The sequence below is a fragment of the Podospora bellae-mahoneyi genome, chromosome 4, assembly GCF_035222275.1.
Source record: "Podospora bellae-mahoneyi strain CBS 112042 chromosome 4, whole genome shotgun sequence".
Lineage (NCBI taxonomy): Eukaryota > Fungi > Ascomycota > Sordariomycetes > Sordariales > Podosporaceae > Podospora > Podospora bellae-mahoneyi.
In genome coordinates this window covers 2,721,579-2,748,370 of record NC_085883.1, presented here as the reverse complement: position 1 = coordinate 2,748,370, position 26,792 = coordinate 2,721,579, and the positions used below count along the sequence as shown (strand labels likewise).

Genomic DNA, 26,792 nt, shown 5'->3' with positions numbered 1-26,792 from the left:
GGTAGGGCCTTAAGAATTGCGTTCAGAGGCTTCATTGGCTTGAACTTGCTCAAACAGTCAAGACTCGGCCTCTGCAAATCTAGGTAGAGACGTTGGCCTATCTACAACATTCAGTGGTGGATATGCCAGCCCCTGGTCGCCAGGTTGGTTGTTACCTACCTTAGGTACTTGCATGAACTCACTTTTTGAGACAGTATCTGTTCCCAGATGTCTAAACGGTTCGTGGTCGTTGGTTGGCCCCCATCTGTCCCGCTTGACGTGCAGTATCACCCTCGCTGTTTTAGTGGCAGCCTGGGAGCCTTGTTATGAAGACGCTACCTTATTCAGCTGCAAAGTACCTATACACGAACTCACTACTTACTCTAAATTCTTAGCTTCTTCCATGTCAAGCTATAAAATCCCCAATAGATTCTTTTAAGGACATCTCGGCAGTTGAAAATTGAGTGGTACACTTCTGTGTCGCCCTCAAAATGAGTCGCGGCCTCGACCCTGATATCCACGCGATATTCCCTACATCTTGCTGGAAAGAATGCGGTACGTATTTGGTTGCCTCTCTGTATCATTCTCTTCAATGTATTTATCCGACTGAAACCAACCAGACACTGCCCATGAGCTCGTCCAAGAAACAGAAACACTCCTGAACGGTGCAACTCAACCACTCAATTTGAGTTCCATTACAAACAATGTCATGTTTGTGTTTTGGGCCAAGACAGAATATACTGTAACGTCGGAGCCTGCACATATTGTTCAGCCGATGGTTGCTGGGCTGGAACAGCTTTCAAATACAACCTAAAGAATCCCGATCCGGGACTGAAGGCAATCTTTCCCAGCTAGTACTCGACTCGCCCCCATTCATTGTTCAATTACCGACCGAGACAGCTTTTGAGCACCACCACGTACCCTGCAACAACATCAACAACAGCAACGCCCTCTGACTGGAAAGCAACAAGTGAAGACAACCCCCCCACTCACGCTGTTGATAATGAACAGATCGACAACCATCAAGGGAGAGACAACCAAAATCTTGGTAGCGGTCATCTTTCCTCCCTGCAACTCCTAGGAATAATATCTGGTGCCGGAACCATTTTTGTTCTGTTGCTGGCTGCACTGGCGTGTTGGAAGCTGGCAGGCTACCGTCGACGAGCATCACAGCTTAGCAAGAAAGAGGAGGCTTTGAACGAAATAGAATCACAAGGGACACAGAAAATGAATGGAATCTCTATCAACGAATTAGACGACCCCCCGGCACCTAGAATCGAGATGGATATTGAACCGGGGGTTTGCGAGATGGAGGTGATGTTTCCACTCGCCGAACTGAGGGAAAGGTCTGGATATGAAGAGTTAGAGGTGATTTCTGGACAAGATCGAAGACAAGAAAACCCCAAGCCAGCCAGGGGGAAGAGGCCAGCTCCTGATAAAAGCGGAAGCAAGTTCGTTTTGAGATGAGCGGGGACCTGGTTACAGGCAGCTAAAGGTTTCATCTAGCTAGGCTGGCTCGAAACGAAGCTGCGCAAAGTTTAGAAAGATGTACGGGAGATAGCGAGGCAGAAGAGACGTGATATTTCCCGCCCTCACAATGTTAATATAAAGAGTACATGCTGAGACTCGTTGCTATTGCGATTGTGACCTCAAACTTCCCTAAATAGGTGCCTAACCAGACCACATCAGCTGACAGTGTATGACAAATCCCAGACTCAGTGGCATTATTATGTTGGGATCAAAAATCTGTTCCCATCATCTCAGTTGTCTCTGCAGTCCTTGCACTTGCTAAATACTCCAGTAAGGAAGCTATGGCTAAGAGTGCACCCCCTGACAAAGATCATGCCCATCATGAAGGCCGCGTGAGAAAATGATTTCACCACGCATCAACTCAGAGATTCAGAATCTACTCCCACCGGAATGCTGGGCAGTTTGTGGTATATGCAAAGACTCGGCCTCTAAGTGTCTCCATCGAGTATTATCTAACATTCACGCTTCATAGAAACCGCATTCCAGCACTTAACATTGGGCGGAGATCGATTGTGCACTTCCAATTTGAGCACTCTCTATCAACTTTACTATTCCAAATGCGACTCGTGCACCTTTGAGTTCGATCCCGGAAGCGCAGAGGAATCTTTGCAGCATACATTCAGAGACTACTTCCGATATTGTCAATTGACCCCATCCACACAGCCCTGGCCAGCCACAGCTTACAGCTGTGGCATCGGTTTCGTGACAGCCACCTCAAGGCCAGCAAATACAAGCACCGCACCCATTACCACTGCAGCTAGCCCGGATTCTACCAATAAAGAGAGCACCGGCCCACCTGACCTGACTGTTGAGCCTGGGGGCTCAAGTTTAAACACATCACAATTGACAGGCGCCATTCTGGGTTCCGCAGCCGGGGTACTTCTCATCGCCTTTCTAGTCTCACTTCAAATCTTCAAATCGTCACGACAGCAAACAAGAGCATATCTCAAAACTCAAGCGCTAGCAAATTGGAATATGGGCCTAGATGAATAACCAGAACTAGACTGGAGATCAGCGCGGGCAACTGACGGAAGCTCGACATGGGAGATATCTGGTCAGGCTTCGCCTAGAGTTAAGCTCGATACCGAAGCGCAGTCTGAGGAAATGGATGTGGTTCCAACACACACAGAAGCGAGTGAAGATTCTGAGTATAAGGAGTTGGAGGTATCATCTAGGCTTGACATTATTGAGGAAGATATCAAACCGGGAGTTGAAGGACAACATCATGCTCGCGAGGATGAGAACAAACATGTGTAAATGAGTGTAGGTTCTGGATATAGGGAACTGGATAGTGTTATAGGGGGGACTGACACAAATGAGAGCTAGGTGAAGCCCCAGATGATAGGATCGAGTGAGCATGGTACTGAAGTCCAATATCGCTTCTGAGCTCAAAGGATCGTAAGTCTCGCAAGCGGTAGAAAGAGCAATATTCACAAACACAGAAAAAGGATCACGGAGAGGAGATTAAAGGATAGATACATAACTGAGATACATTACTTCCATCTTCTCGACTTAACTTAGGGAAGTATGCCATGTCTTCAACTTGATGACGCGCTCCTCAGAGCCAGGTGCCATATCAGAGGCTCAGGGGCTCAGAACGCTTGTCGTAAGCTTACGGCACCGACTTCATACATCAACATCATTCAAGACGTGGTGACTGATGAAAGTGCAAGCTAGAGCGTAGAATACAAGGTCGCCTGCATATGATATAATGGTTCCTCCGGCACCTTACCTGCTCGTCAATCTTGTGTCGTGGGATAAAACGGTCTTTGTCTTCTTGCTTTCTTGATAGAATTCATACCACAAGCTTATGGGGCCTCACCGAACTTGGCTCCCTTATGCACTTTCTTAACAGAGCAACTATACTCCCAACAGCAGCCTTACTCAAATTAACTCCCTATTTTCAGCACCATCCCCATAAGTAAGTAACGTTTCCTCCTGCAAAGCACCCTCCAACCAGTCCGAGACTCTGCGTTGCGTAACCTTCCTTGCCCAAATCTCTAAAGCAATGCCGTTGTCATCTCGAGCATGGTCACGGACTCATTTCGCCAATCTAGTTACACAACCCCAACCCCGCGTCGAAACACCACAGCCATCTAGCATTCCCGACCTTTACGACACTCCCCAAATGCCATCTTACGAAGCCTTCCCAAACTGCTTCGTAAGAACCTCATCACGCGGCTCTCCTCGCTTCTCCACACAGCCTCATCCAGTCCCCAAACCTCATCGCCAAAACGCCCGCCTCACCGCAACTTGACATTTGTCCATTTCTCCATAAGGGACGCCGTGACTCAACTCGAACCGAACCGTCTCTGTCTGCCCATCAAGCTGGGTTGGTTACATCCCCCACTGAGCCTGTCACAAGACTATAATCACCCACTCCCGGGAAACCAAAGAGCAACAAAACGGTGGACAGTAACACCGCATATATTAACCTGCAGGCTCCTTACTGCCAGCACTTTTATCTCTCTTTCTCCGTAAACCCATGCGGGATCAAAAACTCCCTACCTACCACAACAGCGACTCAGCCCTGTGTCGTGCCCTCCAGCGGGCCAGTTCTCAGTTCTCGTGGCCTGGGTCACTGCAGATTGAAGCTGGGAGAGCAAGTTGTGATGTAATGCTGTTGATGTACCCGAAAACTTGGTCATAACTTCCGAGACTATCATGGAAAATATCATGTTGACAGCGAGCGGACGAACGAGATAGCCCTGGGAGAACAAGTTGCGAGCCAGCGAACAGGATGCTTGGGAGCTCAGAGTAGGTGCATGGAAGGACATGGTGTCCATTTGGTTACACTGTTACGGTTGCGGGCTGCGAAGCTGCGATCTATCGGCGAATTTTGGGGGCTTCTCCTCCTCTTCTTTCAGCCGCTTTTCCGACCGAACTACACCGTTGCACACCTTACCTTACCCCCATACCGACTTGACGTTCTGCCCCCAAATCATTTCTGCTTTGCCTTCTTCAGCTGAGCTGATGGGGAGATCAAGATAAGATTGGGTTCTGACTGTGAGCAAACTTGGGGTTGGCGTTCCACTGCGTTGGGTCTTACGTTATCATCAGATAGATAGGTAGATATATGGGATTCTTACCTCATTTTTGTTAAAAGTCCACCTTTGAGGATATATAGAATGTTGTTCTCCTCGTAATGTCCAGCCTCATGTTTCCAGCTCGCGCTGCCAGATCAAGTCATAAAGCACGAATCCAGCGGAATCCGACAAGTCTCCGTGTCAACTTACTCCGAGGTGGGAGTGGAGCTTCTATTCCAGTTGTTCAAGTCCGAGTAGTCCGCACGTGGCGTCACCACCATACCCAAGGGGAGCAATGGGAGCGTGAAGGACCAAGAAGGGAGAAGAGGTGTAGGACAAGTGTTCGGAGAAAGGTCCGCTTCGGATCACAAAGCCGTAGCACATGGGCCCTTGGAGCGAGAGTGCCAGTCAATCTGGAGATAACGGTTGCAAAACTCCATGCCGCGTGTGCGCCCTTGGGACCCAACAGCCTGATTCTGTGAGACCGGGCTGCTCATGTGCATGTGTAACACCAGCCTCGACGCCAACTTGTACTTTTGGAACATTGGTCGAAATGTTGCTGTGGAGGAGGGCACCATGATAATCATCGGCAAAGGGGCCCTGACATCGGAAACTAGTCGCCTGCTTCCGTCCCTCCCTGATGGAAACATCCGGCGGTCTAGGAGCAATTCATCACCAACATCATCATGGTGATGGTGGTGATGGTGGTGATGGTGGTGATGGTGATAACAACTGGCGGGGGAATACGGCGAAGCTGGCATGGATGGGCTCGGAGGGGGTTACACAGAGGTTCCGGTAGCTGCGGGGTGCTCGAATATCAGATTGGTGGCTGTGACTTTTGATATCACATCTTTCTCGGCACACGGGACAGAGCGGGCGCCGCGGGGTCGGGCGAGGGGCAGCAGCCATGTGCACGTTAATTCCCGCCAGCCATGTTGACGTGAGGGTGCGTGATCAGCGGGGATAGTAGTCCGAAATGGTGGTGGTGGTCGTCGTCGTCAGGATTGCGCATTCGGAGATGGCTTGGATTGTTGCTTGGTTGTTCGGAGGGTACGGGCTGTGATCCCTGGTGGTCTTCAAAAGCGCCCTTGCAGACAGTCCGTTATGGCAACTCTGAACAAGACCCGTTTTGGTGACCGAGGGGTCAAGCCGCACTTTTCCTGATTCGAATATGTTTTCCTGATTGGGAAGTTTCAAAAAGACCTCAGGAGATTCCAAGAACACCCAAGAAAGGTGTCGAGGGCCAAGACATTGGGACGCGGAAGCAGCAGGCCCTTGGCGTGCCCCACCCCGCTGGCGCTGGCACTGGGCGTGCCGCATTCTGCAGCGATGGACAAGGGGGCCTTGGACCCCTGTCTCTCCGCCCCTTCTGCTGGAATCCCGCTCTTTCTTGGTGGACGTTGGTGTTGGTGCACCCAGAACAGGCGGGAATTGCAAAGATGCTGCGCCCCTCTGGGGAAACGCCAATGCAGACTGCAACCTGCACTGCGACATGCGACGCCCGCTTCTCTGTCTGCGATCTCCCATCGACATCAACAGAGCCAGAGCTGTGCAGCTCCAGCCCCGTGGTCCGCCTGAGCCTCGCTGTTGCCAAGCACCCGCCTGACCCTCGGCCTTTGATACAGCTCTGCCCTGTCTCTGTCGCAGGTTCAACATCCTCGCGAGTACCACCGAGATATTCGCTTGCTAATTTACCCACGAACGACCCTGGACAGCTGTTCGGCCCTACGACTCGTCGAGATACGGGACTACCCTGACTGTCCATCAACACCCCCTGTAACACGATAAGCACTCTGCCCTAGGTGCTCGGCCGACTTTCTGCCGGGTGCGTGGCCATCGGGGATTCGGACAAGTTTACCAGCGGCGGGGTAGACGCGGTCCCTCACGGCGCTTGCCTTCAACGAAGGTCACAAAAACGCCCGCTTGTGCGATGTGTTCAGGCGCTCCAGAATATTGCCAGTTGCCACAGCCAAGGCTCGCATTATTCCGTCCAGAACCATGGCCCATCAAGAACTGCCGACGACACCCTCTCCTGGTATCACGTTTCACAAGCTGTTGCACAGGTACTTCATATCCTGTCCCACGCAATAGACGCCGCTCTCCCCTCTCGTGGCGTTTGAGTTATTGACGCAGCTCTTTGCTTTCTGGGACTCAAAACAAGAACACCGGTCTCCAGTCACCGCAATACCCGGCTCTGGATGGCCAGTCTGTCGCTCTATCACACTACGAAATGCGCTCAAAACCAACGCAACCAGGAGGGTTCTTGGTCCATGGCTTGGGATTAGTGATAACTGCGTCCTGGTGTGCTGCTTCACGGGGAGGTGCGAGGGCCTGACGCCGCCCTTCCGAGGGATCGGGTACGAGAGCTGTGAGGACGGGAAAGCGGGAGAGGCACAGAAGTCGTTCTTTCTCGCCATATGATTGGCCCCAGCGCTCCAGTTCCTCGGTGGTGGAAGCTTCTTAGCATGGTGTTGCGCGCCGGATATGCTCCCAGAGGTCGGTTCAACTGCACCATCACAACCGCCCGACGGTAGACAGGCACACCGACCTTCTAATGACGCTGCCGATGCCATTGACCGCCTCGGGCGTTACTGGATATTTGGGCCTGCATCCAGGCATCAATTCACCAGCTGCACGGGTCTCGAGAAGGTCCCACTGCAGCCCATTTCAAATTCCATCACCAAGTTTGATATGGCCTCTTCATCATGATAAGCATGAACGTGATGATACTAATGATATACGACTGGCTTGCGCTAACAGCCTTACGCAGGAGGATTTCCATTTGAAATGGCAGCAAGATACGCTAGAACACGGGATTAACATGAGGCAGTCAGGTACGTCTTGGCATCCATCCTCAGTGTATGTGTAAATTGTCTGGAGGTCGCCCCGTTGGCAAGGTCCTCTTGCATCCAGTTCCTGTCATGCGGTACTGGTTACTTCATCTCAACCCTCTCATGCAACTCATGCACGGTTCTTCATGTAACACCACCCTCCATCATGAACATCCGAGTCGTTTGAGGAACACGGTATTCTTCCACACCGCCAAACCACTATCAAGCATGCCAGATCAAGTTGGAAACTGCGCTGTCCAAACGAGATCTGCACCTCGCTGTCTGTAAATTACTGAGCGCTCGACGCCTCCGTCGTTGTTATCGCCAGCCGTTCGCCAATACAGCCCAAACTGGGCATCAACCCTGGGAGCCTTCTGGGTCGGCGGAGCAGGCGAGCAATGTAACGCCGAAGAACGGTTGTCTTGGCGAGTCAAACCGCACTCGGCCGCCAGAACTCAGTCACCTTGGAGTATCAACAGCCACGGAGTGGATTTCAAATACTGATACTGCTGCCAGACACTTGTTGCGGAAGTGCATCCGCGTCGTGGGGGAGTGCAGAGCTTACACGTCAAGCTTCGTTTTGTGGAGAAGGAGGCAAAGCCACCCAGCCCTATGAAGGTGTGAGCATGGGCATGATGAGCAACCGCTGTCAGTTCCCAGTCGAGGTACCGCTACATTCTCGGTTTTGAGGTGGGGTGTTGATTGTACGGATGGTGTGCGCTTATCCCCAACCCAATGCTCCCCTCCGTTATTCATACTTGCCATTAAAGTCCTCGGTATGAGGCCATCATTCTCATGTGTTGAGACATCTGCGTTTTCTGTGGGAGGTTCCAACATTTTGTATTTGTCGGGTCTTTTCGAAGCCTTTTAGCAATTCGGAGCCTCCGGTAGGTATTGTTATCTCCCAAAACGGTGGGGCTATCTTGTTATTGCGGCGTTTCTGCATGTTTAGTTGTGGTTCAAAAGCGGTGTTACCGAAAGCGGCTATTTTGCCCTCTTTTGCTTGACGAAACGGACATGGGACTGGATTCTGGCCCTGGCTCATTTACACGAGCGAGAGGTTCTGATTGGTGGTATCTTTTGATGCGGACGAGCCCATCAAACAAAGTCTATCAGACGACAATCTGAGTTAAGGACTCTACTTATTGTCGTCTTGCTGACCGATCCCACTACCGGTACACCCTTCTAACTAAAGCTCTCGACGGTTACTCGTGGATGGCAAGGGAGTGGCGTCTTTGAGTCTGGCTTGATTTCCTTCCGTCAACGCGGGCAGCCGGGTGTCCCCGTGAAGGGTTGCTGCAGTATCATATCACGTCTTCCCCAACCTCAACGGCTTCCTCCAGTCACATGGATAATGAATTGTAGGGTAACTAGCGTCAAGCGACGACTTCAGAGGACCACGGTCACTGGGTAGCAGACGAAGAGACAATGCGGGTACCTGGACACCGGTGGGTCCCAACATGATGAGGCTCAAGAATAGCAGCGTCGGCGGCCGCAACATCCATCACGGGCTTCGTTGGGTGCTATGTATGGAAATGTATCAGTAATACATAATTCATTTCGACTCATTCACCGGATGGCTCGTGGGCCGACGAACTTTGAACTGTTACTCTGGCACAGCCGGCCCGCGACGGAAATCTTGCCTGACAAGTAGTCAGAGGTTGTTTTCGAGATGTGTTATGACTTCTAGACCTGACAGCAGGGCGTTGGAGCTGGTATGAAGCAATGGCCTTGTGGTCAAGTCGATGTCTTGTCCACCCGACAGGATGGTTGTGGCGTTTTCCCGCCAACAATATACCAGAGCAAGGTATAGCCTCTCACATGTAAACCACATCTCGGCCCAAGATGAACTGGAGCGGCCGCCCAAAGCTGGGACGACAGAAACTTCGGGTCATCCTCTTGTCTTGTCTTGCGGGGTTCGGCCTTGTTACGGTAACGTTTACCGCCGGGACTATGAACTTCCTCTTCTTTCCTCTTCCTATTGTCTATTCCCCCATGAACGCCAAGGCTAAAAACTGTGCTTCTTTCTTGGGGTTCAATTAAATCTGCATGAGGTCGAGCCCTGCAGATGCTGACTGATGCCGTCACCAAGCAGCAGGTTCCGGCTGACACGCACTCACCCACCCCTCCCACCCTCCGAGAGAGCCTTAACCGCTGCAGGCAATAAGCATATCCTTTCGGGAACAAGACCTTTGCAGACCTGGGACCTGGAGATGGTTGTGGTGGCGCAACCCCCTTTTCATTGAGCGGGAAACGGAGGGTTGTTACCCCTGACTGCCAGAACCAGTCTGTTGAACAATCCGAAACCGGTCGAGGGCGCCAACATCTATCCACAATGGGGAGGAGGGACGCGTCGAGTGTCAAGTCTTTGGTTGTTGCAGATCATCAGCCGATGCGCCGTGCCTCGGCCGGTCGAGACCACTATTTCACCGTCAACGAGAGACAAACCCAACTATCCGAACCACCCACCACGGCCTCCTTGAACCCCTGAATAGCTGGCACGTCACCCATCTAGAGGTTTGCCTTACCGCCTATCACGGGGAGTTGGTTCTAGCAAAATGCATGCTCCGTGGTTCCCAGTAAGATATCAATACTTTGTGTGTTTTCCATGCATGAGCGGGCAGATCTCATATCACACCTCTCTAGGCATCAACAATCCGGGGATGGCAGCGGCACAGCTGTTATTTTTCTGCAGAAAGTTCACCACTTGGAAAGCAGATGGAAAGTCGCTATGGTCCCCGAGGGGGTGGTTGAAGATCTTTACCTGAAACTTGGGGGCAAGAGACACCATTCTATAAATGATGGTCAAGATCTAGTGACCTTACACACTAGCCTGATCTAAAGACCGCATGATACACCCCTAATGAATTCACCTACCTAGTGGTTAACAAAAAACAAAAAAAAACCCACCCTCTCCAAAACCCAACGTGACCAGTAGCCTTCCATGAATACTAAGACATTTAGCTACCGAACATAGCCGCATTTTTATATCGCTCTCTCATTGTCTCTGCATAAAGGCAGGATACTACCCTTCTCCATACCAAACCAGACCTTCCCTCCCGCATTCTGATTTGTCGCAATAAGAGAGCTGCGGAGGGTTTGTCGCCAAGATTTTTGCACTGCTACCAATCCAAGGTGGGACCTAGGTGATCCACAGTTAATGGCCGGCGCACGAACCACCGGTTTGAACCTGGCAGCCGTTTCCCGTTTTTTTTTCCTCCACATGATTAATGAACAAACTTGAGTGGGTTCAGAGCCCAGGAGGTGAAGTGGGCTAATTTCTGGGAGCGACCCTTACCCAAGAACAAGAGCGCCTCGTTTGAGTGGGTAAATCCACTTGATCATAGGCAACGAAATTTCTTGTTTTAGGACGGTGGTGTTTGAGGGGTTTTTATGTTAGCGAGTCATAATGCCACCTTTTCTTGGAGAGATATCAGGAAGTTGATTGAAGCCAGTAGTGTATGCTCAAGTTGGTGTTGGTGGTGGTAGCTAACTAGGTATCTATGTGGAAGTTGCCGGCAATGATGGGGGGTTGAGGGGGGAGATAGTGCCAGCGGTTCCAATTACCTTAAGCATGCTTAGCTACCTATTATTTTCCCATCTAAGAAACTGATCGACACTCCTCTATCTTTAACAGAAGCAATGACAGCTGACCTATGCGCGGGCATTTGCTGCCATTGATAGTTTCAAGACATGCCACCTCCATCAGTAACACCCATACTTCCATCAAGAAGAAGCGCCCACGGCGCTACTGCGAGTTTCCGTTCCACCAACCCAACCAACACCCCCCCCCCCACCTCTCCCTGCCCTAGCGAAAAATGTCACCTCCCTCCCCATTCAAATCTAGCCCACGTCCCAAGGTTCAAACATGCCGATATGGCTCAGTACTTTTGTCTGTACGAACTCTGGACGCGTCATCCGGCGTTCTTTTGTACACTTTTCCTGATTTGGTGCTTCGAGGTATCCTTTGTCGTTTCGATGGTTGGTAGCAGGTAGGAAGTCGTGTCAAAGTACGAGGTCAATGATACCATGGCGTGGGGATTGATGAACAAAACGGCTGCTCTGCCACACCATCGGTTAGTCCAACTCGTTTCTACCGACCATGTATGTCTCCGATATCAGCACTCGTAAAACAACCCCTCCAAACTGCAACCCTAACAATTCAGGTGTCTAGCATCAGTGATGCGATCGCCAAAACACCCCCTACCCACAGACCTCCGGCAAATATGGTTCGTCCGTTCGTAAGATTTTCTTGTCCCCTACTAGTGTTGGAGCCGCAAAACCACTTACTACATTTCCCATTGCTCCGTACCCCTCCGGACCCAGCAAAGTAGATTCTGGCATAAGCACTTCAACATTCAACCCAACGGCAGCTAGCCCCCTCCCCGCGCAAAGTGCTGCTTTGTGCGACAGCCAATTGTTGTGCCTGTCCCTCGAAGACGTCGCTCTCGGTCCTTCTTTAGGAACAGTTCACATTTCGGGGGCTACGGAGTCCAAGATTTGGAAATTGGGGGTTACCTAGTGGTTGATGTTACACCCGCTCTTGTCCGCTCGCTAATAGTCGCCTAGTGCAACAAAGAGTGTATGTAACCCTTCCCTGGTGGTCGTTCGACCTCGTGAATTTCTTGCGGGGGGCGGTTGAACCGTCCCCGTTTGTTGTGACGTGCGTGTGCGCTTGTAACCGTGATATCGCCCAAGAAAAAAAGTCCGCCTCGTTTTGTCAGGCTGGTTTACGAGGCTGTCCGGTCGAGATGGTGGGAATGCCCAGGTTTTATACGATCCAAGTGAAGGCATTGGCTGCTCGTTGACATGATGTGAGAAGGTCCCCATCGTGGTGAGAAAGAAAATGGTCCAAGGCAACGAGTTAGTCAGTCGCCTAGGAGAATAAGAAGATGGCCACGTAACTGGGCTAATTCTCAAACCTAGATCGCTTTGCGAGAATGCCAAGAATGCCAGGGACTCTTGCTCGAGGCCGCAACTGGAGATATATCAACCGGTCTGAGGTTGTGACTGGCCGAAAAGGACTCGACCGTTGCTCCTGCTTCATCCCAAACAGACGTCCGCATCAAATAGATTTGCCTCAGACAGATTGATGCCCCTGTGGCTTTCCAGACGAATGGAGGTATTGGTGGGCAGGTGAAAAGGTGCCTGATGCGGTCAGCACTTTATATATGGAGCTGAAACGTGGAAAGGTATCTTCTTAGTCTTCAACGGCAGAAAAGCGGTCAAAATGATACCCGGACGATACTTTCTCTATTAGCCCTACGAGCTTCCGTTCCAAGCCGGTGGAGAGACCTAACCGTGCCCTTGCACCGCCGTACGGCTACACCCTGGGTGAGATCTGTAACCTGTCAGCACAGAATTACCCCGTACATGTGTCGTGCCTGCCAATTTCTTGGGCTCATTAGGAGACAGAGGCTCATCATCACTAGCTGGAGATGTTACGACAGCATCGCTGAAGCATTTGCCATAGATTTTGGGAACTTTCGGAAGCTATCTGCCAAAATCATTGAAGCTGCAGTGTCATATGTTGCAGATGGATGTGTTCCAGATTGTTTGAGTTTAATCATGTCTCGCTGAATGGCTTGATATCTGTTTGCTGTCGCTGAGAATAGGTAGGTAGCTTCGATATCGCCCTCGCATTAGACGGCATCTCCGCAGAACCATACTTCAGGCACAAGAGATACTACTCGCTGGAGGAGACCCTGCGTAGTCCCCGACTGAGGCACCATTATAGTCAACTCCCCGGAGAAATTAGCAATAGGAATCGGCCGAGTGGATGAGGGTTGCTACCTCTCCCGCGTGGCACAGCTTCAGCATGAGGTTCGAGCGCCCTCCAATCATATCCATCTGTGACATGCGTTCTGTATGTTCCCGGCCTGCATTTTCCCCTCAGGAAACAGGGCCGCATGAAGCTGTAACCATCTCATGAACTGTTGAAACAAGCATCCTGTGGCGTCGGAGGGTATCTTGCGAGGACGGCTAGTAACAATTGAAATGCAACGATCGGCAAGCGGGAATGGTCGGCGGCCGACCTGTGATACTTCAACGGGGTTGATCCGGATTCCTAACGTCTGGACTCGAGTTCCCTTTCTGGAAAGTGTTCCACATCTGGACTGAGCAGGATGTCTAGACACTCGGAGCCAGCCAAGAAGCCGTCGAGTCGGTGATCGGCTTGACTTGTCACTCGGGGGTCGCTAAAGGAACCATGTGATGCTATATCGGGAGAGATGAGTTCCTCCTGGGGGGAAATATGGGTGCCTGTGATCTCTAGCGTCAAGGATGTAGCAAAGTCGTCAACCTCGAGGCCCGTCAGCAAGCTGAAGCGAGGGTTGCCGAATCCTATTGTGAATAACATCACATTGAACATCGTCGCCTTGCAAACAATTGGCCAGCCACTACTCCAAACTGCATAGAGGTTCGGCGACCCCAAGGCTGAGGGCCCTGGTTTAAGGTTAGGCATCGAGACAGATGCCAAGATGAAGGTGAAGCCAAGGCTCTGGGAAAAGCGGGAGATTGCGCCGCTAGGGATGCTCCCGATTTTACGAGCCATTTAACCTGATTGGATAATGGCGCAGAAAATAGCGGGTCTCTTCAACGACCTCCCACGCTTAATCTTCTGTAAACGCGGTTTGATGGAAAACTGCAGGTGAAAGGAGCACCAAACTTGACCCAGACAGCCTTCCAAGTTGTGATGTCGTGACCAAAACGAAGGATCAAAAGAGTTGTGGACTCGCCGGCCAGCGTAGTGGCCAAGCAGTATGATCGGACGATGGACACGATCTCAAACAAATGGCTGTGAGGACGAAGGTTGAAAGGGTGATGACTGATCACGACCGCACGCGCGGGGGCCGAAGAGGAACAACACTAATGTACAGTACTTTGTAGCGGGGGTCGGTGCGGGTCCTGGTTAGTTCTCTTTAGGAAAATCAATCGTCGACGATGATTGAATGCGGGGCGACGGGAGAGAGCTTGGTGATGGAGCCAGGGCAAGATTGAAACGATGATACCCGTCTGCCGTCGAGACCATCGACACTTCAAAACCAGGCAGCAGAATTCGGCCGATCAGGACTGGCTGCACGGACGCCACATCCACTAACCTGGATGTGCCAAGAGGCCACCAGACACAAAACCTTAATCCAATTACCCCAAGTCCTCTCAGCCAATCACTGATCGACAAGGTGCTTTGTCAGGACTCTATTTCTGGGCCAGCCTCTTATCAAGCACAGGGAAGCACGTGAGTCCCGCTGAGGCCGTCAACCTCACCCTCCGAATGTAAAATGTAAAACAAGCAGTTGCAACACTGCGATACCGGCCACCTCACCTAGCCTGATGCTCCTGAGATCCTGCGACTTCATTACTGAATGCCATTTCTTGGAAGCTTGTAGAGTCGAGAAACAAGAAGATCGACTAAACCACCCTTCGACACTGGCCCAGAGAATCGGTTCCAATCACGCAACCACCGGGCCCGACATATGCACAGACGGGCCAAGATTTGTTCTCGAAGCTGGCCTGTGTCACCGAGGGTTTGCGCCGCAAAACGACAGTGTGATCCCCAGCTGCACCATGAGGCTGCAAGCCGCCCCCAGAGATGAGTTCGAGAGGAACCTCCGGGTTGTCGGCGAGGGACTCATGAGAGAACCACCGAGTCTGCGAGCCTAGTTGTAAGGCTAGATAGATTTGAATCATCCTCACTTGACATTTCTGTCACTGCCACATCTGAAGTCTCCGGGGAAGGATCGGTGGATGTTGACTGAGATGGCTGTTTCTCTAGGATTGCCCTAGAAGAGACTAGCGCATAGCAACCCAGCCCTACGGTGGTGGAGAGATCCGGGGACGTGAGCTTAGGCCAACCGGCGACGGGATCTTGACCAATAGGAACGCAAGTTTGAGGGGAAGCATTTTCGGAAGACAAGGGACAGGGCACTTGGCTTGTCATTGGTGGCCCACTCACCGCCAGGCCCCCGAAAATAACCCTGGACGCTGCTTTTGCGGTCCTTTGCAGCCACCACCCACCACAACTGGGCTAAATGCGCTATCAGGGCTAATTTTACCCACGCCAACCCACGACCCAGAGATTTATGGCTGCCTGAAAACGGGGGGGGAGGGGGCGGTGATTGCTCAAACTCCACCGTTTCTTCTCTTTTGGTGCCCGTTGCATTCCACCCAGCTGTTGAGGTGCCTCGTAAACCGGAGCGGGCATGCGGACGACCCCGCTGAACCTCTTCTTTCTCCCTTCTAGGTTCTCTTTTCTCTACATGTGAATGTGTTTCTTCAGGTATCGAGTTTAGCCCAGGATCCCTAGGTTGCAAGATGAGCATCAGGCTAGGAACAAACCGCGCTTCTCTGCCCCATGAAGCATTTCCTCTCCTCAACCTCAGAGCTCAGTACCGGCCCAGTGGACGGAATGGGGGGAAGGGGAGAGGAGGGGGTGCGCAACACCACACCAGGCTTTGGGTACGTACCTCCACGGTCATGAAATGCTCGAAGTACCCAGGTACATCTTCAACAACCAACACGCCCAGTTCCATGCATGGCCCCATATTCACCCCCGGTCCAAGACACGACGACCCATGAACCCAAGGATCCTTGCGGGTGGGTCGGTAGCGGGTACCTCACAACCAGGCTGCAGAATAACCAGCAAGAGTGTCCAAGGATACTTACCAGTCAATTTGCCGTAGACCATCCATGGAATCCCTGCATGTGGGCTTGTGAGTACCTCGACTTGGTGAATCTTCTTGGGCCAGCTCTTAAGACTGATCTCCCCCTCCCTCCGACGTAGAGATAGACGTTTGACGCCGCACCCACCAACTTGGATATATAGTTCGTCCCATCCTCTCGGATCTGGCACACGGTTCTCATCTCACCTCACCTCACCACCTTACTTCTTCTCATCCCAAACCTTACCTGGCTTTACAAGACGCCGTTCACCATGGCCAGCATGTTCCAGCTCAACCCGCACACATATACCCATTACCAGCAGGCCCCAATGGCGCCCGCAAGACAATTCTCGCACGGCACCAGCAGCGCCTTCAGCCCCTCAGCCAACCCCGACGAGGACTGGACCAAGATCTCAGACCTTGCCGAGAGGAGGAGGATACAGAACCGCATTGCCCAACGCAACTATCGTACGTAGCCTCATGGGACGACACTCCAAGTGCAAACACTAAACAGCTGGGTACAGGCAAGAAGTTGAAGAAGCGCATGGAAGAGCTGGAGCGCAAGGCCGGAGTATCAGACGAATCCCCCTCTCCCGGCAGTGAGAAGACAAGCCCAACACCCAAGCCTGCGAAGCGCGCCCCAGCGACCAAGGCACGGAAGCAATCGCCACCTGCCACCGGCAGACAGGTTGTCGCTCCTCACTTCACAACTCCATCCTATGGACAGCACGATCAGTACCTCTTCAGCCACAGCTACGAGGATGACAGAGATCGATCCACCAGCCCAGTGGGCCCCTACTACCAGACTGGCTACCCTGCTCCTCCCAGCGACGAGATGTTCACTCCCTACAACTTCCACCAAATGCCCCAAGATCCAGTCGTAACACTCGCCGAGTACTCAAACACCATTTCTCTGCCATCCATGCAAGCCTTGGATAGCTACAACAACGGCTTCTTCCCAGGGATGCCCATGCACGGAGGCCACCCTCCTCCCTTCGAGCATCTGACCCCGAATGTGAGTGCCTCTCGGAACCAAGCTACTGCACCTCCTCCACATCTTCCTCCTCTTCAAAACCTTCATCGTGGCCCGTAAAAACTCTCAAGAAGATCACCGTTGCTGATGGGTGCCTGACACAGACTCCGCCTCTGTCACACTCTCTCGAACACTCGGCGGCCTGCTCGGACTCTGGTAGCTACACCGAGTACCCGAAGACGCCGCTGTCCATGCCTGGCTCGCCTGGTTATGGTCCACAGCAATAAGCATGGATTTTTTGTTTCGCTTGGAGATTGTTTGGACACCAAGGGCAAGGGAAAATAGGGGTACAAGAGAGGGACGCCTCAAGGCAAAGGATATACACATCACATATATACGCAACCGCCAACATAAAAACAACAATCACCACACAACAACAGATTATCGGTACAACTATGCCAGTACTGGCGTGGTGGGAAAAGGTCACCACTCTCAGGAGGGGTCGGCATCCCATACGCAACGAATTGATCGGCATTTTCACGGGGTTCAGGGACTTGGGGATATCAGGGACAGCATTCATCAGGGCCAGGCTGGTTGGGAGGGACTCTCTGCTTTTTGAGGTGTTTTCTGGGAGGAAAGCACGTGCTTGCCCGCAGCGTTTTTGTGGCAGCGATTTCTACGTTGCTCTTTTCTTGTAGCCTCTTATCAGGATTTTGGATTGCAAGTCCAAGTCTTCTCACATTTTGAAGAATCAACAAATTGTTAAAATACCACACTTTCCCCCCCCCCCCAATGAGTGATGATGGATCTTGGCGGAGGAGCTGGAAGTCCAAGTTAAACTGCTGACTGTGTCAGCATTCTCTGCATCAGTGCTTACCTCTTTGCCTTGTCGTTGGGAGCTCAACGGCTACCCGCCCGCGCGGAAAAGCGGACACTAGTGTTAAGACGATGACATTTAATGAGACTAGAGTCCGAATTTCTGCCGGATTTGACAAATGGTAGATATCGTGATTATGGACGATGGTGTTGTGTTGATGACAATTCAGTTTCTGACAAATCCAACACTCACCGTTTCTATCCCACATTCGCAATCATTCATCTTTTTCCACCTCGCAAAAGTTTGCGTTCTCCCAACCATGATGCCGACGCCCAAAAGCCTACCAAAACGGCCAACTGTACCAAACGACCCACCGCCCCGGACACCCCAGACTCGTACTCCCCGCGGTGCACAAACGTCCACTTGGAGAATGCCTCCAAATCCAGTTATATCCCGTCTCTCTCTCTCTCTCAAGCCCCACAACTCAGAACTCCAGGTAGGTACTCAGCTATGCTACGCCTCTCGCACCAGGCCTTCGCCTGATCTCGCAAAGCTACCACCCTCCGGCTCTCCTGCAAAAATCACAATGAACGTGCGAAAACACCCGGTTCAGAATACCACCCTCAAGTTGTGGGGCGAATGCACCAACCAGCCTTACGAACATTCGCCCATCCAAGCCTAGCCTCGGCCGGCGCCGGCGGCAACGAAAAAGAAGCTGCGGCGCAGGCTTCACCAGTGTAGACAACCCTCAAAAGTGGGGATGGACATCAAATTCCGAGTTTGATCGGAGAGAGAGTGGGGAGAAATCTGGGTATCTTGTCTCTGCCAGCCAGCCTGCTGCCCGAAGAAGAGAATACCGAGGTACACCGGCTCCCTTCCCATCCCCTCCCCATCTCGTAAATGTTTTAAAAGCAGCACGACGACCATCTTCGATATTTGCGGCCCAAAAATACGGGCCAGGGGCTCGTCTCTCTGAGCAGAAACCCTTTTGGGAAAGGTATCAAAAAGCACCACCAACCACCCTACGGAGAAAACTCCACACGGAACAGCGAGGCTCGGCCTTCCGCTTAAATAACCCAACGGCACAGCGAGAACGGACGAAGCGGAGCGGTTTTAGGTGAGCGAGAGTGGGGGCCGACGGCGCCGAACCAGAGCTGAAGCCTTGCCGCCCGGGTTACGATTCCAAGGATATTCTATCGGGTCTTCCATTTTCGCCTGTGCCATGCCTGTGCAGTAAGTGGGTGAAAAAAGGCCGATCCTGGTTTGGATGAAAAAAGGGCGTGAAGGAAGCTAAGAAAACGGTCCAACGTTGGGACGGTCTCCTGCTCCTGGAAACGGTGCCTGATAAATGGGATCTGATAGACATCAAGATCCTCGTTGGGTAGAAAAGGGCCTTAAGACAGTCTGCTATGCTGTGCGACTTGTCAAGTATAGATAATAATATACCTGGGAAAATACCAACGAAATGCAGTTGGTCGAGTCCGAAATGGTTGTTGGTCGAGAAAAGAGGTGGAACTGGGCGTTGGGACAGTTGGAGGAGACGTTACCAGGTTCTGGAACACAAGGACTCACAGGACCCAGAACCACTGCAAAATATCTCTGTCCCCTGTGGTCCTCGGAAGTTTGCGGTTAAGTTTGAAGGGGGGGAGGGAGGGGGCGGTCCTTTGAAAGAGAACTTCTCGGCCTGGATGATACGTCGTCGTCGTCCTTCACCGTGGATTCGGCCGAGTCCAAGTTGATGTGATGTTCAAGCATGGAACGTGCTCTCTCTCGCACTGAAGACCCTTGAAGTGAAGATGAACCCTCGGACCTAACAGAGACTGGGGGCTCTGATTGGTCAAAGTTAATTCCCGTTTTGACCATCGTTTTTACGTCGCACCTCCACTCACCAATTACATGCAGCTTCGTGACCTCGAACAAACCGCAAATTGGGAAATGGATTCTGGTCCTTGAGGATATGGAAATTCCCGGTTGAACCACGTCTTTCCTGCGCCCCTCTCTCCCCATGGCCAACAACACAGCACATGAACAACACACGGTCCTGATCGCATGGTTAAGTCCGCTCGCATATCCACAGTCCACGGCCCTATCTTTCCGAGTCGATTGGCTGCGTCGTCACCCCCAAACTCCGTATGTTGCTCCCCGTCTCTGGTGCTCCCAACAACCAACACAACCATGCCCAGAATGTACCCTCTTTCTGCCAACGTGCAGCTGATCCGGCACATGTACTCGCCGTAGGTATGTATGTACCGTCGTTGCAGCTTCTGAGCTGCTGGGCGGTAGCGGCACCCGAAAAAGAGTCTCGAATGTTTCAGCCAAAATCCCAACGGCGTTTTCCACTCTGGCTTGATCCACACCGCCAAATACCGTCGGGAATGTCCTCAAACACTTCATTTGAGCAGACCTGGAGTTACTCGAATCTTGTATCTGTAACAGGACACCTTCGGCACCTCGTGCCATCCTTCCGACGGCTTGGAGAAGGATTGGCCGCGAGGCCACAGCCAGGGCCAAAGTCCGAGCGAGGTTCTTTTTCGTTCCCCGGAAAGATCTCTGCATCGCCATTTTCACCCCCTACTTGCGAAATAAATCCACTTCAGATGGCCCGGATGTGGGGACATGGCCTTCCTTCCGCGGGTCCCCAGCCGCCATTGGTCAAGGGCCTTTTCAGAGTTCTGCGATCATCACTTTATTCCGACCGTCTATGTGTGTCAAGGAGACCAGGGGGTGGTTGTCGTTGAAGGATGAAAGTCGCAACAACAAAAACAACAACTGTCACATTACACAGCCTGAGGACGACGCGTATAGTACTGTGTAACTCGTGGGTGAGTGGCATTGACGAAAGGGCAATGCAGATAACCGGATGTTGTCATTTGCATTGTTTAGGAAGGACTGCCATCGTTCGAAGCGGTGTGTCTACCAATTTCTTCTTCGTGGCCTGTTCCCTTTCGGTTTCGGTTCCAAGGTCTGAAGCTGCTTTGGCACAACATCTGCACTCCTATTCAGCAGCAATGCTTCGTCAGTCAAAGTCTTGCAACCAGTGGCTCGCTCGTATTGTGCGATCACCTTCATACCTTCCTATTACGGTCAGCTGGATGGCCTCAAATCCCAGCGGAAATCATCGCGAGGGCGGTGTTTCGTGCCTCATCTGATCAGGCACACCTCGAGGTTGTGAGCATCGTTCGGTCCCAATCCTTCATTCACCCAATACCGTGGGAGTCCTCCGATAAGCCACTGCCACAGATCTTATCGACAGTGAGATGTCAGGCCCCACATTTTGCCTGCCAAGTGCTGACATGGAGAAGCCGTTCAACGGTGCAGTCTGACACATCTTGGAACATGAGACTCAGCCCTATGAGAAGGAGAATGAGGGAATGATCCAATAGGAGAACGTACCTGGTCGACATCAGTCAAACTGACAGACGGCAAGCCCCTGTCCTGCTGAAAGACATGCTGCGGGAAGGTAATGGGGAGACGCATGTCAGACTTTTACAGCCTTGTCACATGATTTTGGCTCTTTCCTGTCTCTGACGTCGGTTGCTCTTCTGCTTTGTTCTCCTTGTATGCCCTACCCAATGAAGGCATTTCGCATTTTGGCCTGTAATATCAAGCATCAGTAGAGACCTTGAGACGCTTCCCGTGAAATGACTCGGAGGGAGCTCAAGTAGCAGATACTTCACCGTTCTGGCATCATCATGGAAGGGTTCGGTCGACAAGGCGAATGCTTACCAATGCTGAGTACGCACATGCATGAACAATGAGGAGGTGGACGGGAAAAGGAACAAGACGAATGAACGTGGATAGAGGGATGGGCGTGGGAGGACGCAAAGACATGGATGGAATGGTGGGCAAGTGGAAAGGTAGACCCGGATGGGTGTGAGTGGGCTGGCATGGATGAGGCTCACTATCAACGGGTGAGTAAACAAGCTGGACAAATCATGAAAGCGGGCAAAATTACATCTGACACGGCATCAGCATCGTCAAGGAATGGAAGGGGGTTTAGCGGATCGAGTGGAAACGGGCGGAAATGGCAAGTTCATGTCACTGAGTCACTCACAAGTCAACCTCATCAGCCCTTCAGGGGTCAAATAAGTTGGACATGGTGTCGTGACGTCGGGCGGGTAGATGGAAATCGTTTATTCGGCCGTGGGATTCGGATGGTCAGTCATGTCCGCAATCTCGGCATCCTCGAATCAGAGCAACCAAAAGAACTATGAAGCAATGCCAGTCGAACAATCTCCACATCTGATGTAGGCAGAAATATATCCGGTCGATGGTCATTCGATCTCAAGTCACCGAAACAGAAAGGAAGGTTGTGGGGGCGTTTATGAGATGGGCCGGCAGACAATGGTTCCGGGCTGGATATAGCACGAGAGCTGTTAAGTTGACATACAACTGAGTTTGACCGGTGTCGATCGGATGGAGCATTGACAGGGCGGGACTGGGCTGGCAAAAATCGTGTCAGGTCTCAATGGTAGGCACCGGCTGGCCTGGAGAACCTGTGGTAAACGCTCGTCGGGGTGGTTGGGATGTTCAAGTTGGATTTTGGACCGGACTCGTTAGGTCGTGCGTTGACAGTTGAATCTCGATGGGTGGACTCTCGGTATGGGGGCCTTAAAGATTGCAATCTTGGTGAACTTGTTGAGTCGATTCCTGGTCAAACGCTCTTTTGAACGAATGGATCCCTCAGGGTTAGTGGACTCTTTGGAAGGCCTTGATTTTGGTTCTCATGACTTGGGCATACGCTTGACCCTGATGAATGCCTGGCTTTCTGTGAGACGTGTCGATAGATGGTCGCAGGCGTAGTCACTGGTATCCATCTCGACACATCGTGGGGTGCCAATAGAATCCGGCTGGGCATCCGCGTGAGTGCAGAAATGGACGGCAAAAAAGTTGGAAACTCGCATCTGTCGCTGTATGTCTCGTGGGGGGACAAAATAACCTGGAATTCAGTTGGAAGTTGCTTTGGGCTGTCCGTGACAAGGGAAAGCTGCTCTGAACGTTGCAGGGCATTCAGGGATTGCAATGAATGGAAACACTACAGGTAAGTGCCGCAAGGCTGAAGAATGAAGCTGGCGGGACCCTGTCGTTGAGAGAATCTGGGGCTGGAGAGAGTGTGGTTCCTAGTAGGGAGCAGAAGACTTATTATACACACGCTCCCCAAATCGAGACCGGAGGTCCATGAAGGCATCATCGATCAGGAGTGCCGAGGTCCGGAGTCCGTGATTCATACGGGTGGAGCTTCAGTAAACATTTGCACAATCTCATGTAACATATCGTCAACGTGGCGCCAGAGGAGATCACGCGTACCATGGATGAGCCCTTACCTGTGGAAAGATTAGATAACGAATGACGATGTCAGAAGGAATGCGATCTGTTTTGCTTTGGTGGCTGAGAATTAATGGAGCTGAGAGGATGAGGATTGTTAAGATATCAACTCCGTTCTGATACATCCAGCACATGACAGGCATCCCAAGGAACCCATTTCTTTGGGAATGGTTCGCTGACATACCCCCTTCCATCAGCATTCTCTCAACATGTCGACCCCCTTGCAGCGGGCCAGCTTCTCATGAACCCCTTTTGATAGACTCTCATGATGAATTGCTCTGAGGAAAGCTTCCTAATGACAGTAGTTGCGTGTGAGGTCATATAGAATGCCCGGGTTCATCATATCCTCAACGATCTTAAGTCGTCATTTGTTTGTTCTTAGAGAATTGGACCGCCCATCCAACTCATGCACCGAGCCCAAAGCTGACTACCCCTCAACTTCTCTTTGCCCTAGCTCCACCACCCTCTCCCTTGTTTGTAACTCGTTGACTTGCGATCTATTCTCGGGTGACAAAATGGCACCCTCTTTTTGTTTCCGGCGACGGTAGAGCCAAACTGCGCAAATGATTGACAGTAAGAGGATGGTACCAAGGATTGAACCCGCTAAAAGGCCTGGGTTGGGGGTTGGGATTATGACGTTGCATTTCTGACATAAACCCAGTCAGCAATCGCTCATGATAGGGAATAATGGGGGTTCCTAAGCAATCTGACTTGCCTAGAAGGGACGCTGTCGTACTTGTTAGGATCTGTGTGGCCATTGTGGAGTAGGTTAACTATCGAGAGGTAGTAAATACTGGGGACGATTCCCAAATCAATGTTGGTGTGATGATGATGCTGCTGGGGCTGAGAGTAAGAACAGACTGTTTCAGCAATGGAGTACTTGTCCCACGAGCCTCGGTGTTCTAGACTTGGAGAAGCTGGTCTAGGCATGGTTCAAGGAAAGCCCTAATCTCAACATCAACGATCTCAACGTTTGGGAGAGGATACAGTTTTTGAACGCAGTCCTTGCATGTGAGGTATCCAGGTTGCCAATCCAGGGCTTTCTCATACAACTCTGTCTGGTTGTCTCGAACCATGGAGGCAGTCCTCCATGGCACCCTTGATAGTCGTTTAGCAGCGAAAGCATATCTGCAAAGGGGAAACAAAGCTATAGAAGTCAAGGGATGGCCAATTCTGACAGAAAAAGGTAGCGGCGCGCTGTCTCTTTGAGCAGAAATACCATTCTTGGTGACCACAAGTCTATAAGGATATAAGAAACATTAGCCCAGAAGTGAAACATGTATCCATCTATCACCTGAGATCAGTTTGACCTACGGGCATAGCATTAATTGTCGAGAATTGACTGATGTCCAGACTATCACAAGTCCCTGAGGTCACATGGGCAGCCTTCTTTAACGTTCACACTGGTTGGAGAAATTTAAAGAAACAAGGCATCCAGTCTAAGCGACGTAACTGGTCCTCTAAGTCTACCCGATTCCCATTAATACTGCGCCCCCAATACTGGCTTTTGCGGTTACACATAGTGCTTTGAGGCAACCTTGCACTACTCGACGCGCCTCTCAAGATTCTGTTGAAGCTCAGCAAATTTCATCTGTATCTAATTCTGTTTGTGGTCCTAGAGGAAGCGGGTACTCCTCTGGAACAGTATGATGGCTGACAAATGCGGGCTGAAATGCAAGGAGCTTAACGGCAAAGTAGACACCTATACAAAGATCATGCGTCCTTCTCCTTGTTATTATCTTTTCCTCTTCCAAAAGTCTCAGGGTTTCTAGACCCAAAGCCCTGACTCAACTCCACGTACCCAAACACCACATCCATTTCACTAGCCTCATGTCCAAGATCCATCTCTACCCTAGACCCCGGTTTCCCATCTACCTCATGTATCGGCGTTCCATCCAGCTCAGGGATGGCTAGCGAATCTACACCCATCGTTGTTTCCAGTTTCTTTTCCACGTCTAATCCTATACCGTCTTTCTGTTTTGCTTCAGCATGGTGTGACGATACCGATCGTCTACGCCTGTATTTGCACCACCACACTGCAACCAGACACTGGTTTATGATGACCGCAGCTGACGAGCCAATAATGACACTTATGAGTTGAGAGTTGGAGAGCGTCCCCAAACCGACCGCTTCGTTTTGGGTGTTAGCATGGGGACTGAGAGTCGTCGAATTTATGTCATAGTTTGGGTGTGTTGTTTGGACTTGACTGAATTCAGAGTTCATTTTCGGCAGTGAACAAGCTTTACTTTTTTTTTGCGTTGGGTTATCAAAGAAGAAAACCAGGAGGCAATTTTAAGGTCGAGGATGTGTAAAGAACCCCACGAAACTGACAATACTAGGGGCATGCTTGAGTAGAAGGTTTGAGAAGAAGGTCAGAAACTCAGCGAAAGCTATTACGATATATCAGGCTGTAGTTGCCAGCCTGCAGGATATATTACACACCAGGCGCCCCGCATCTACAAACACCAATGCCATCCCTTTCATCACTACGGAAACTTTATGATTTAAAGGTAAAATCTCGGTGACTTGATCTGTTCCGCACTTGCCACACTCACGGCAGTTACCTTCGCGTGCTTGATCTAGGTGCAGCGTGTTGTCCTAGCTCCAAGTCACATTCCTAACTGTTTAACCTTCGAAACTTCAAACCTACGTACCATCTAGCTCAGCTTTACCAGATATCTAACACAAAGCTTGCAAGCAACAAACATCAGCGGCAGCAGGCACCTGGCGGAGAAAGGTCTCCACTCACCAGTACAATGTGGAACTCTAACCCCTGACCGCGCCCTAAAGTGGGGCACAAACACCCAAAAAATTGCAAAAACATACAACACCAGGGATTCCCCAGTGGTCACCCACCTGAGTACTAGTCTGGCGATCAGTAGCTTATCTAGGGGAGAGCGGACGGGATCCCGAGCTTTCTACTGTCTGTGGTCGTATGTAATAGAGCTTGTTAGAGTTCATACCTATTACTTGATCAGAGAACAAACGGCTACGAGACACAGTTAGACCACCGATATTGAGCAGGAAGGAATCAACATCCACCTGCCTGAATAATACCACCTCGCCCTGAAAAACCTCGGGTATCCCCAGCCTCTTTGTCTGGAAAAGGGACGTGAGGTTTCTCTGTCTCGGTCACTAACCAAGGGTGTAGAGCTGTCTAAGGTATCTCGAAGCTGAACAGATGCATTTGAAGTAACGAGAATTTGGAAGAGAGAAGAGCTGCAGAATCCTCATAGACTCAGTGCTAGACCAATGTATCCAAACTTCCACATACACCGTCATTCCTTTCCTCGTCTGTAGAGTACTCCTGGCTTTTCTCACCCAGTTAACAATCTTGCAACCAGCAAGTACCATGAAGCACCGGGCACTAAACCCCTGAGAGATTCTACAGCAGCCACAGTTGTATAGTTCAGTCGGGTACTGACGTCAGCTGCCCTTCGCCCGGCTAAGCACTACCTACCTACTATATATCATTCACGATGGTGAACTTGGCCCCCAACTCTTAGATTGCAACGCAACGTCGTGCTGTTATCATTGCTACTTACCTTATTATATCTTTCCCACATGTGGCATCTAGCCTTGTCGATATGTCTTCGGTGAATGCTTCGGGCCTGAGCTTCCTCTGAAGACCGATAGAGGTCGGCTGATTCA

General features: G+C 51.2%; 3 protein-coding genes across 3 annotated transcripts; all 3 read left to right on the top strand.

Annotated features, from left to right (window-relative positions):
- Positions 1-170: 170 nt before the first annotated feature.
- On the top strand, positions 171-1,446 carry QC761_407241 (uncharacterized protein; the record flags this gene model as incomplete). Its single annotated transcript, XM_062879006.1, has 3 exons — positions 171-534; positions 600-757; positions 835-1,446. Exons 1-3 carry the CDS (start codon positions 471-473, stop codon positions 1,444-1,446), a joined length of 834 nt encoding a protein of 277 aa, XP_062732522.1. The 5' UTR covers positions 171-470.
- Positions 1,447-15,643: 14,197 nt separating this feature from the next.
- Positions 15,644-16,190, top strand: QC761_0068950 (uncharacterized protein; the record flags this gene model as incomplete). The annotated part of the gene is made up of 2 exons (XM_062872684.1): positions 15,644-15,823; positions 16,155-16,190. The coding sequence occupies exons 1-2, from the start codon at positions 15,680-15,682 to the stop codon at positions 16,188-16,190; spliced, it is 180 nt and encodes a 59-aa protein (XP_062732521.1). The 5' UTR covers positions 15,644-15,679.
- A 108-nt stretch (positions 16,191-16,298) lies between these two features.
- QC761_407250 (uncharacterized protein) lies at positions 16,299-17,806 on the top strand (the record flags this gene model as incomplete). The annotated part of the gene is made up of 3 exons (XM_062879007.1): positions 16,299-16,494; positions 16,551-17,041; positions 17,164-17,806. 3 exons carry the CDS (start codon positions 16,299-16,301, stop codon positions 17,284-17,286), a joined length of 810 nt encoding a protein of 269 aa, XP_062732520.1. The 3' UTR covers positions 17,287-17,806.
- Positions 17,807-26,792: the final 8,986 nt, after the last annotated feature.